The sequence below is a fragment of the Osmerus eperlanus genome, unplaced genomic scaffold (assembly GCF_963692335.1).
Source record: "Osmerus eperlanus unplaced genomic scaffold, fOsmEpe2.1 SCAFFOLD_831, whole genome shotgun sequence".
NCBI lineage: Eukaryota > Metazoa > Chordata > Actinopteri > Osmeriformes > Osmeridae > Osmerus > Osmerus eperlanus.
This window is the reverse complement of record NW_026911074.1, coordinates 1-11979: the sequence shown is the minus strand read 5'-3', so window position 1 is coordinate 11979 and position 11979 is coordinate 1. Positions and strand designations below refer to the sequence as shown.

Below are 11979 nucleotides of genomic sequence, written 5' to 3'. Positions count from 1 at the left end.
TCTCTCTCTCTCTCTCCCCTCTCTCTCCTCTCTCTCTCCCCTCTCTCGTGCCTGGTGTGAAACCCGCTCTCTCCTCCCCGCTCCCCCTAGTGTCCTGCTGCCGGTACTGCAGGCCAAGGCCAAGAGGGGCCCCCCCCGCCAGGCCAAGTACGCCATCCACTGCATCCACGCCATGTTCACCAACAGAGACACGCACTTCGCGCAGATCTTCGAGGTGAGTCACCGGGAAGGAGCCTTCTCAAACTAAACGCGTTCACACGATGTGCCGTGTACCCGAACATGGACACAAGACTGGATTCAGGAACTGGGAGGTTCACTTGGAGCATGGTCACTGAACAAAAAAATATGTTCTGTCTGTCTGTGTGTCTCTCTCTGTCTCTCTCTGTCTCTCTCTCTGTCTCTCTCTCTCTCTGTGTGTGTGTCCAGCCCCTCCACAAGGGCCTGGACCCGGGCGACCTGGAGCAGCTGACCACTCCCCTCACCACGCTGGGCCACCTGGCCATGCTGGCCCCAGAGCAGTTTGCCGCGCCCCTAAAGTCCCTGGTCGCCAACCTCATCGTCAAGGACCTGCTCATGAACGACAGGGTCAGTCCACACACACACGGGCAACCACGTGCCTCCTGTGATTGGCTGTGTGTGTGTGATCAGAGGGTCATGTCTCCTGTGATTGGCTGTGTGTGTGTGATCAGAGGGTCATGTCTCCTGTGATTGGCTGTGTGTGATCAGAGGGTCATGTCTCCTGTGATTGGCTGTGTGTGATCAGAGGGTCATGTCTCCCGTGATTGGCTGTGTGTGTGATCAGAGGGTCATGTCTCCTGTGATTGGCTGTGTGTGTGTGATCAGAGGGTCATGTCTCCTGTGATTGGCTGTGTGTGTGCCTGATCAGAGGGTCATGTCTCCTGTGATTGGCTGATTTCAGATGCCGGGCAAGAAGACCACCAAGCTGTGGGTTCCTGATGATGAGGTGTCCCCGGAGACACTGGCCAAGGTTGGTGACCCTCCCTCTGTCCTCCCTCCTCACCCCTCCTTCTCTGTCATCCTACCTCCTCCCTCCTCACCCCTCCTTCCTTCATTCCTCCTCCCTCCTTCTCTCTCCTCCTTCCTTTTCCACCCCTCCATCTCCATGTCTTTCTAAATCCCCTCTACCTTCTACCCCATCTCCCCATCCCCATGGCCATCTTCTAAACTCCTTCTTCCTCTCTCTCTCTCCCTCCCCCCTCTCTCTATCTCCCTCCTCCCCTCTCTCTCCCTCCTCCCCCCTCTCTCTGGGTAGATCCAGGGCATTAAGCTGATGGTGAGGTGGCTGCTGGGGGTGAAGAACAACCAGAGCAAGTCTGGCAACTCCACCCTGCGCATGCTGACGGCCATCCTGCACAGTGACGGGGACCTGACGGAGCAGGGCAAGATGAGGTGACACACACACATCACACACACGCGCGCGCGGCTTGACCCACTCTTACCTCGAACGCTCTCTCTCTGTGTCTGATATCCAAGTTTGATTTTTTCTTCCGGTGCTTTCCGCTCCCTCAGTAAGCCAGACATGTCTCGCCTGCGCCTGGCGGCGGCATGCGCCCTGCTGAAGCTGGCCCAGGAGCCCTGCTACCACGAGATCATCACTCTGGAGCAGTACCAGCTGTGTGCCCTCGTCATCAACGTGAGCACACACACAAACACACACACACACACACACTACTACTACTACTACACACACTTGTTATTCTACCTTTCCCTCTTAGGTTTGTCTCTGGGGATCTTGCACAATAACAAACTCCTTCTCCCTCCCCCCATCTCTCTCTCTCTCTCTCTCTCTCTCTCTCTCTCTCTCTCTCTCTCTCTGTCTCTCTCTCTGTCTCTGTCTCTCTCTCTGTCTCCCTCCCTCCCCATCTCTCTCTCCTTCTCCCTCCCCCCATCTCTCTCTCCTTCTCCCTCCCCCCATCTCTCTCTCTCTCTCTCTCTCTCTCTCTGTCTCTGTCTCTGTCTCTGTCTCTCTCTCTGTCTCCCTCCCTCCCCCATCTCTCTCTCCTTCTCCCTCCCCCCATCTCTCTCTCCTTCTCCCTCCCCCCCATCTCTCTCTCCTTCTCCCTCCCCCCCATCACACTCACCTTCACCCTCCCCCCCATCACTCTCACCTTCACCCACCCCCCATCTCTCTCTCCTTCTCCCTCCCCCCACACACTCTCCACTCCCTCCCCCCATCTCTCACTCCAACTCCCTCCCCCCAACACTCACACCATCCCCTCCCCCCATCTCTCTCTCCTTCTCCCTCCTCCCCCGTCTCTCACTCCTTCTCCCTCCCCCCCATCTCTCTCTCCTCTCCCTCCCCCCAACACTCTCTCCTCACCCTCCCCCCCATCTCTCTCTCCTTCTCCCTCCCCCCCATCTCTCTCTCCTCTCCCCCCCCCATCTCTCCCCCCATCTCCCTCCCCCCATCTCTCTCTCCTTCTCCCTCCCCCCCATCTCTCTCTCCTTCTCCCTCCCCCCATCTCTCTCTCCTTCTCCCTCCCCCCATCTCTCTCTCCTTCTCCCTCCCCCCATCTCTCTCTCCTTCTCCCTCCCTCCCCCGTCTCTCTCTCCTTCTCCCTCCCCCCCATCTCTCTCTCCTTCTCCCTCCCCCCATCTCTCTCTCCTTCTCCCTCCCCCCCATCTCTCTCTCCTTCTCCCTCCCCCCCATCTCTCTCTCCTTCTCCCTCCCCCCCATCTCTCTCTCCTTCTCCCTCCCCCCCATCTCTCTCTCCTTCTCCCTCCCCCCATCTCTCCCCCCATCTCCCTCCCCCATCTCTCTCTCCTTCTCCCTCCCCCCCATCTCTCTCTCCTTCTCCCTCCCCCATCTCTCTCTCCTTCTCCCTCCCCCCATCTCTCTCTCCTTCTCCCTCCCCCCATCTCTCTCTCCTTCTCCCTCCCTCCCCCGTCTCTCTCTCCTTCTCCCTCCCCCCCATCTCTCTCTCCTTCTCCCTCCCCCCATCTCTCTCTCCTTCTCCCTCCCCCCCATCTCTCTCTCCTTCTCCCTCCCCCCCATCTCTCTCTCCTTCTCCCTCCCCCCCATCTCTCTCTCCTTCTCCCTCCCCCCCATCTCTCTCTCCTTCTCCCTCCCCCCCATCTCTCTCTCCTTCTCCCTCCCCCCCATCTCTCTCTCCTTCTCCCTCCCCCCATCTCTCCCCCCATCTCCCTCCCCCCATCTCTCTCTCCTTCTCCCTCCCCCCATCTCTCTCTCCTTCTCCCTCCCCCCATCTCTCTCTCCTTCTCCCTCCCCCCATCTCTCTCTCCTTCTCCCTCCCTCCCCCATCTCTCTCTCCTTCTCCCTCCCTCCCCCGTCTCTCTCTCCTTCTCCCTCCCCCCCATCTCTCTCTCCTTCTCCCTCCCCCCCATCTCTCTCTCCTTCTCCCTCCCCCCCATCTCTCTCTCCTTCTCCCTCCCCCCCATCTCTCTCTCCTTCTCCCTCCCCCCATCTCTCCCCCCATCTCCCTCTCTCCCCTCTCCTCTCCTCCCCCCTCCAGGATGAGTGTTACCAGGTGCGCCAGGGCTTCGCCCAGAAGCTCCACAAGGGCCTGTGTCGCCTGCGCCTGCCCCTGGAGTACCTGGCCGTGTTCGCGCTCTGCGCCAAGGACCCGGTGAAGGAGCGCCGGGCGCACGCACGCCAGTGCCTCGTCAAGAACGTCAACATCCGCAGGGAGTACCTGAAGCAGCACGCAGCCGTCAGCGGTGAGACACTCACAGACACACACACACACACACACACTCGCACCGCAGTCACGGCCGAGTTTTTAGGCTGAGGTCGGATCACACACAAACACACACACTTGTTTTGAAGGATTTAATGCCTGCAAGCGTTGATGTTGTGAGGTTTTCTGCAATGCAGTGATGTGTGTGTGTGTGTGTGTCTACAGAGAAGCTGTTCTCCCTGCTCCCTGAGTACGTGGTGCCCTACGCCATCCACCTGCTGGTGCACGACCCCGACTACGTCAAGGTCCAGGACATCGAGCAGCTCAAAGACATCAAAGAGTGAGTGTGTCAGAGTGTGTGTTTGTGTGAGAGTGTGTGTTTGTGTGAGAGTGTGAGAGTGTGTGTTTGTGTCAGAGTGTGTGAGAGTGTGTGTTTGTGTCAGAGTGTGTGTTTGTGTCAGTGTGTGTTTGTGTCAGAGTGTGTGTTTGTGTCAGTGTGTGTTTGTGTGAGAGCGTGTGTTTGTGTGAGAGCGTGTGTTTGTGTGAGTGTGTGTTTTTTTTTTGGACTGTGTATGTCTGTTCCTTAACCTGTGTCTACCGAAATACCACACTGCTAACAGTGTCTCTTCATCTTTCACTCCCTCCTTCCTTCCTTCCCTCTCCTCTCTCTCCCTCTCTCCCTCCCACCCCTCCCTCTCTCCAGGTCTCTCTGGTTTGTGCTGGAGATCATCATGGCTAAGAATGAGAACAACAGCCACGCCTTCATCAGGAAGATGGTGGAGAACATCAAGCAGACCAAGGACGCGCAGGCGCCCGCCGACGCCAAGATCAACGAGGCACGCGCACACTCACACACTCACACACTCGCACTCACTCACTATATCTATTTCTATCTCTTGGACACCCCAACCCTCCCCCTCCGCTTTGCCCCTCTCTCCGCGCCCCTCACACGTGCACTGCCTCTTTCTCTCTTCCACACACACTTACAATCTCTGACACCCTTCTCTCTCTCTCTGTCACACACACCCTCCCCACTGTGACGTCCCCTCTCTCTCCCTCTCTCTCTGTCTATGTCTCTCTCCCTCTACAGAAGCTATACACGGTGTGCGACGTGGCCATGAACATCGTCATCTCCAAGAGCACCACCTACAGTCTGGAGTCGCCCAAGGACCCGGTCCTGCCCACACGCTACTTCACCAAGCCTGACAAGGTGTGTGTGTGTGAGAGAGAGAGACAGAGAGAGAGAGAGACAGAGAGAGAGACAGAGAGAGAGACAGAGAGAGAGACAGAGAGAGAGACCTGTGTACGTTGGTAAATGTAATCACCTGTGTGCTGCCCCGTCTCCCCCTCAGAACTTCAGCAACACCAAGAACTACCTCCCTCCTGAGATGAAGTCCTTCTTCACGCCCGGGAAGGTGAGGGAGGAGAGAACCCTGTCTGTATGCTAGCCTGTCTGTCTGCTAGCCTGTCTGCCTGTTATCCTGTTAGCCTGTCTGTCGGATAGCCTGTCTGTCGGCTAGCCTGTCTGTCTGTTAGCCTGTATGTCTGCTAGACATTCTGTCTGTGAGGCTGTCTGCCTGTTAGCCTGTCTGTTAGCCTGTCTGTCTGTTAGCCTGTCTGTCTGCTAGCCTGTCTGTCCATAAACAAGGGCTGTCCAACCCTGATGTAATGTACAATGTTGCTAAGAACCTCCAGAGGCTGGTTATACTATCCCCAGCTAACATCATACCCTACCCCCCCTCTCCTCCGGTCTCCTCCCAGCCCAAGGCAGCTAACGTCCTGGGAGCGGTCAACAAGCCCCTGGCCTCGGCAGGCAAGCAGCTCCAGAGCAAGGCCTCCAGGATGGAGACGGCCAGCAACGACGACAGCCCCTCCAGCCCCAGCTCCCCCCAGCGCGCCAAGGCCAGGTACGCACACACACTCACACACACACTCACACACACCGTAATGCGTCCAGACAGGATCAGTTGATATCAACGGAGTGTCTCCCTGCAGACACGACAGCGCGGAGATGGACCACAGTGAGAACGAGGACATCAGCCTGGCCAAGAGGGCAGACAACCCAGACAAGGTACTGACCCCTGACCCCTCCAGCCAGCCTTGCACCAGGACGCTAAGTGGTCTGGTACACACAGTCACACTGTCAGAGGGAAAAAGTCATTTGTTTTATTGTCCTAAGACATCAAACTAGTAAAGTGCTCTGACATGCTGAGAAATAAAAGGAACAAAATGTAGGTGTATATATATTTTATATAAACATATTTATATAATATTATTTATTATTATTATTTATATTTATATAGTTATAAATATATATATTTTGTTATATAAATATATACAAAACTGGATTCTAAACGGGACATTTACATTTAGTCATTTAGCAGACGCTCTTATCCAGAGCGACTTACAGTAAGAACAGGGACATTCCCCCCGAGGCAAGTAGGGTGAAGTGCCTTGCCCAAGGACACAACGTCATTTGGCACGGCCGGGAATCTAACTGGCAACCTTCAGATTACTAGCCCGATTCCCTAACCGCTCAGCCACCTGACTCCCGTAAGAGGGACATTCAGTAACGTCTGAATGAGTGGTCCACCAGCTGGCGGGCCAGGGCGTACGAGAGCCCAGTGTAGACACAGCCAGCCCCAACCTGGCTGAGCCCAGTGTAGACACAGCCAGCCCCAACCTGGCTGAGCCCAGTGTAGACACAGCCAGCCCCAACCTGGCTGAGGGCTCTGTGTGGAAAACCAGAGAGAACTGTGTGTGTTCAGAGTCTCCAACGCAAACACAAGATGTTGGAGATAAGCTAGGTACATAAACACACACGTACACCCTGGCACCCTTCCACACAGTGTCCCTCTCTCCTCCACCCACACACACACACACACACACACACACACCGTCAGAGTTCCCGTGTGGTACCGAGGTTCCTGCCCCCTCGCTCCTCACCAACGCTCAGCACCTCGTTACACCGGATACATTCCTGTCTGCCGTTCTGCTACTGTGTTGGCTAGCTTTCTAGCGGAACAGGTTGCAATAAAGCGCGGAAGAGTCTGGTCCAAGTTCAGATGCGAAGGTAGTTTATTGATCAAGACAGAGGATACATTCGGTTAGGTCCTTCTCAAGCACCAGAGAGAGAGCCCAATTCAATACATGAATACAGCAGTCATTTATACAGTTGATAGGCAGTCCCATAATTCATACCTTGAACCTGCCTGTGTGGATAACTTTCAGTTATCGATCTAAACAGTGTATGTCAGTTTGCCTCGGTTCCAGAAATCTGGGCCTATTTGTACTAGCCGTTCGAAGTCTGGTATTCGTTAGCTATCCCTCACTATCTGGTCAGCAGGACCCACTCAGGGTCCTTCAATGGAAGACTTGTCTTCGTATGCTAACTGTCTCTTTCCTCAAATACATTTACATTTAGTCATTTAGCAGACGCTCTTATCCAGAGCGACTTACAGTAAGTACAAGGACATTCCCCCCGAGGCAAGTAGGGTGAAGTGCCTTGCCCAAGGACACAACGTCATTGGCACGGCCGGGAATCGAACTGGCAACCTTCAGATTACTAGCCCGATTCCCTAACCGCTCAACCACCTGACTTCCTATATATATAATGTTCTCGTTATGACCTCTGATGCACGATCATTTCTCTTACATGATCGTGGAATCAATAGTGCTATTTAGGTTTTATGCTTAGTGGCATATAGTTTAAGATGAGCTCGTTCAGTTGGTAGTTTTCCATCTAGTTCCCTAGATAGGCCTAGAATGTGGTGTTCGATCCAGTTTTTGGCCCACGACACTACGTCACACACGTCCGTATCGTGAGCTGAACACGCGTGTCAGCGCGTGACCCCGTTCTGTCTCCCGTTCCGCCTCAGGACAGCGAGAAGCCGCGCGGGCGCAAGCGCGCCGCCCCCAGTCACCCGGACGACCAGGACGGCAAGCCTAAGCGCGGGCGCAAGAAGGCGGTGCCGGCGGCGACTGCGGCGGCCAATGCCGTGGCGGAGCTCGACGACCAATGGGGCGAGGACTCGCGTCTCGGAGACGGCCTGATGGAGGACGAGCAGAACAGCCCGCCCAAGAAGGCGCGTCGCGGCCGGCCCCCGAAGGCGGCGGCGGCGGCCAATCAGGAGTCCCCGGCTAAAGGGAGGCGGGGCCGCAAGAAGGCTGCCCCTCCCCCTGAAGAGGAGGAGGAGGAGGAGGAGGAGGAGGAAGAGGGCGCGGAGGAGGAGGAGGAGGTGGTAGAGGAGGAAGAGGAGGATAAGAGCAGCGAGGCGGAGGTGAAGACCAAGGGAGGGAGGCCGACGCGGGCGCCACGGCGATCACAACAAAGGTCAGAGGGCACGCAGTGTCTATTTACCCATCAGCCCCTGGTTTGGTTCCAGACAGCCACCTGGCTGTAGCCTTAGGTTTGCTAGTGTTGCCCCCCCCCCCAACCCCCTGGGGATCCATGGGTGCTGCTTCTCTCTAACTTGTCTGTCTGTTTACCTGTCTGTCTGTTTACCTGTCTGTCTGTGTGTCAGCTCTGAGTCGGCAGAGTCCACGCCACAGAAAAGAAGAGGCCGGCCGCCCAAAGCGACCCCGCCCGCCGCCGCCAAGAAACCAACGTAAGACACAACAACAACAAACATGTCTGTCGTCGTTGTTTTGTGTGTGTGTGCACATCATAAAGCACACTCTCTCTGTCCCAGGCGCGCTGGGCGATCGAAGACGGCAGCAGCAGCAGCAGCCAGAGAGGAGGAAGAGGAGGAGGAGGAGCAGGAGGAGGAGGAGGAGGAGCAGGCCACACCCAAGGTACTGAACCCCCTGTCCCGACCATCAGTCCTAACACTGGCCAGCCCCTCACAGCCCTCAAGGATTACTCCCGGATGCTGAACTGTGTTGTGTTACGTATGGGATGTTCTATGTCCTCTCAGGTCATGCTATATTATGGGTGTTATAGTATGCACTTCTGATCCTTGACCTTGTGTTGAACTGTCTATGTGCACTATTTGTACGTTGCTTTGGACAAAAGTGTCTGCTAAATGGAAAAGAAAAGAGAAATGTAATATAAAAAAAATAGAAATGATTGATGACAGTCAGGTTTTTGTTACTTTTATATATATATTTTTATATATATATAATTATAAATATATATATATATATACACGTGTAGTGTTGTCTGTGGAGCCGTCCTCTCTGTGGAGCCGTCCTGACTGTGTTGCTCCATACAGGGTCGACGAAAGGCACCGGCCAGGAGAAGATGAGCGGAGGAGAGGAAGGAGAGAGCGGAGGGATGGAGAGGAAGGAGTGAGGGAGCAGAGAGATGGAGAGGAAGGAGAGAGGAGAGGAAGGAGAGAGCGGAGGGATGGAGAGGAAGGAGTGAGCGGACGAGAGGAGAGGGAGATCATCTTCAGGAGGGCGGCGGAGGAGGAGGAGAGGGAGGGAGACACAGAATGATGAACTGTGGACTTTTATGAACTTTTCATATGACGAAGCTCCTACCATTACAGTACACACACACACTCACACACACACACACACACACATCAAATCAGTATCATTAACTGTGGGTTGTTGCATTGTGTTGCATTGTGATGTTGTTTACCACATGTAGAAATCTGATCTGATACACAGGAAAAGGAAGAAAAGAAAAAAAATCTGCATTGTAAATAGTCTCTTTTATGTCCTGTTCGGTTGTGTTCTGTTCATCCTGACTGGGGGAAGGGGGTGTTGTATAGCATTTAACCCCACCCCCGTTATAATAGGCTCCTCCCGTTTCTCGTTAGCAGCGCTGCTTAGGCTCCACCCCTCTGGGCGTCTCCATGAACTGAAAGAGATTAACAGTTACCAATTTGAACTTCTTCGAACTTCTTTTATTTTTTTGGGGTGTGACGTCTATCGAGTTTTTTATTCCAAAACGACATGTCCGTTTTGTTTACAGCGGTGTATATCGACGCCATTTCTTTCTCTTTTTTTTTTTACCATTTTATAAAAGACGAGAAAACAAATTCAACCACCCCCCCCCCCCCCCCCCCCCCCCCCAAAAAAAGTGTAGACTTAACCTTGTTGAGTTTTAGCTGGTTCTGCCTCACCCAGGCCTGTGTTCCCTGGTAGACAAGATCTCCCTTAACCCCCAGACCTGTGTTTTTAAGTGTCCATCACTGCTGATTGACATGACCTCCCATCCACCCAGTCAGAACCTTTGTCTGTTGTATTAATAAAATTCTCTATAGAACCTCGGTATGGACTCCTTTCCTTCCGGAAGCCTCGGGAACAAGTGTACAAACATTCCGTTTCGGCCGTGAGCCAATGAGCTTTGTATGAAAGGCACACAGTTACGCGTGCGCACGCATGGAAGTTTCCAGGTGGGAAAAACCCCCACGCACCACTGCTCCCAGATCCTCAACCACCACATCACATGACCTGCCATCCACCTCGGGATAAGACTGTTTACCTGTCCAACCCTTCAAGGCACCGCACACACACATACAGGTAAGCCCATCGAGCCATAAACTATCCCCAAGGTCAAACGCGGTGGTATCGACCCGTGACACAAGGCCACCCTGGTAGCTTGGACTTGGATGAAGTCGGAATGAACCGGGTCAGACAAGATCTGCACGTGATTGTCCTCACCGCCCTCGAGGTCCTTATACACAAGGCCCTGTGACCCGAACATCATGGCTGCCACCACCCAGAAAGCCCCATAGAACCTGGAGCAGGTGTTATGACAGATATCGCACCCCCCCCCGTCCGACAGACGTCCCCATCTGTGGATATTCATGGTGCCGTTCAGACCCAATGGAGACGGCCGGACGTGTTTCCAGGCAACGGGGGGGGGGGGGGGGGGGGAATCAGGAGGAGGACAGGTAATGCGATAAGCGTGTGGGTGGCTCGCTTTGCATATCTGGAATCACAGCCCCCCCTCCCATAAACCCCACCTGCCCTCCTGGCCGGGTGGAGCAAAGCGGGGCCAGATGCAGATGTGTGTCCTCAGCACTGCCGACTCCTCCCATGCGTAACGTGATGGAGCCTCTGTTGTTGTCACCATCCGTCTCTGGGCCTGGGTGTCATGACTGAGGATGTGATTATTCACCTGCCCCCAGCTGAGGCTGGGTTATAATCAGGGGGTTGGGGGGTCATTATAAGACCGTTGCATGACACCTGAGCCTCATCCCCTCCACGTTACTATGGCAGCTTATTGAATTCACTGAGAATCCTGCTCTGCCTTGTAAAAGCTATTTAAAAAATAGTGACATTTGGTGATGTAACGTTAAGTAAATAGCTTTTTGAACTGATTATTGATATAGAACCGCTTGTTTGAAACCCGTACCTACTAAATACATATTTCCAAGTGCTTACCATTGCTGCAGGGACCTTGTGGCCTTGCTTCAAGAGAGATTGGTCATTTAAAGGTCTAACAGTGTGTTGTGCCTGGAGACCTGAACGCGTCAAGTGTTTTGGGTAATAATTGATGGATATTCTTACTTGCCCAGAGCAGCGCTCTGTCGGGTACAGCTGGGTAGCCAACATAACACGCTTCAGTAAACGCAGCAGGTTGCTCAACAAAACTGGCATTTCAAATATTTTGATTTTAAACCTGGCAGATTATAACGAATTTAGGCTTGTTTCAACTGCACGAAGATAACTTATTTCACTAGAAAGTGAGCGCAATGACTTTCTGTACTTTCTTGACACTTCTTGTCACCTTGTCTGAGTTTAGCAGCGCAATCGGAGGACCTGGCGACGGTTTGGGAACGTGGGACAGATTTAGCAAACTGCCTTATCCTGGCGACAAAGCTTTTCTCTATGATACCTTCCCCGAAAACTTTATGTGGGCCGTGGGAACGGCAGCTTATCAGGTGGAAGGGGCATTTGAGAAAGACGGGAAAGGACTTTCCGTTTGGGATACTTTCACGCGCGGGGGGAGCCGAACACTTACCGGGGACGTTGGCAGCGACAGCTACCACAACATCCACGGCGACATTCGCGCGCTCAAGCAGCTCGGGGTCAGCCACTACAGATTCTCTCTCTCCTGGTCTCGGATATTTCCAAACGGAAGCCGCGGCAGTTATAACGAAATCGGCACCAATTACTATAAAACGCTCATTCGGAAACTGAAGGAAAACAACGTGCAACCGGTGGTTACGCTCTATCATTGGGACTTACCGGACAACCTCCAGCGGACCTTCGGCGGATGGAGCAACCCTGCTCTTGTAGAACTTTTAAAGATTACGCGGACTTTTGTTTTCAAACTTTTGGGGACGACGTGAAGTATTGGATCACGATAGATAACCCGTTTGTTGTTGCATGGCACGGCTACGGGACCGGGGTGGTCGCT

The 11979-nt window shown here is 53.9% G+C and overlaps 1 protein-coding gene across 1 annotated transcript; it reads left to right on the top strand.

The window, feature by feature from the left end:
- Window positions 1–90: 90 nt before the first annotated feature.
- On the top strand, window positions 91–9876 carry LOC134015566 (sister chromatid cohesion protein PDS5 homolog B-like; the record flags this gene model as incomplete). Its single annotated transcript, XM_062455113.1, has 16 exons — window positions 91–214; window positions 427–585; window positions 920–988; window positions 1274–1410; window positions 1531–1654; window positions 3495–3699; window positions 3885–3999; window positions 4363–4495; window positions 4750–4869; window positions 5012–5074; window positions 5421–5566; window positions 5655–5730; window positions 7538–7992; window positions 8183–8266; window positions 8351–8453; window positions 8873–9876. Coding segments are annotated over 16 exons (2146 nt in total), but the record flags the coding sequence as incomplete, so codon positions are not given.
- Between the last annotated feature and the right edge of the window lie 2103 nt (window positions 9877–11979).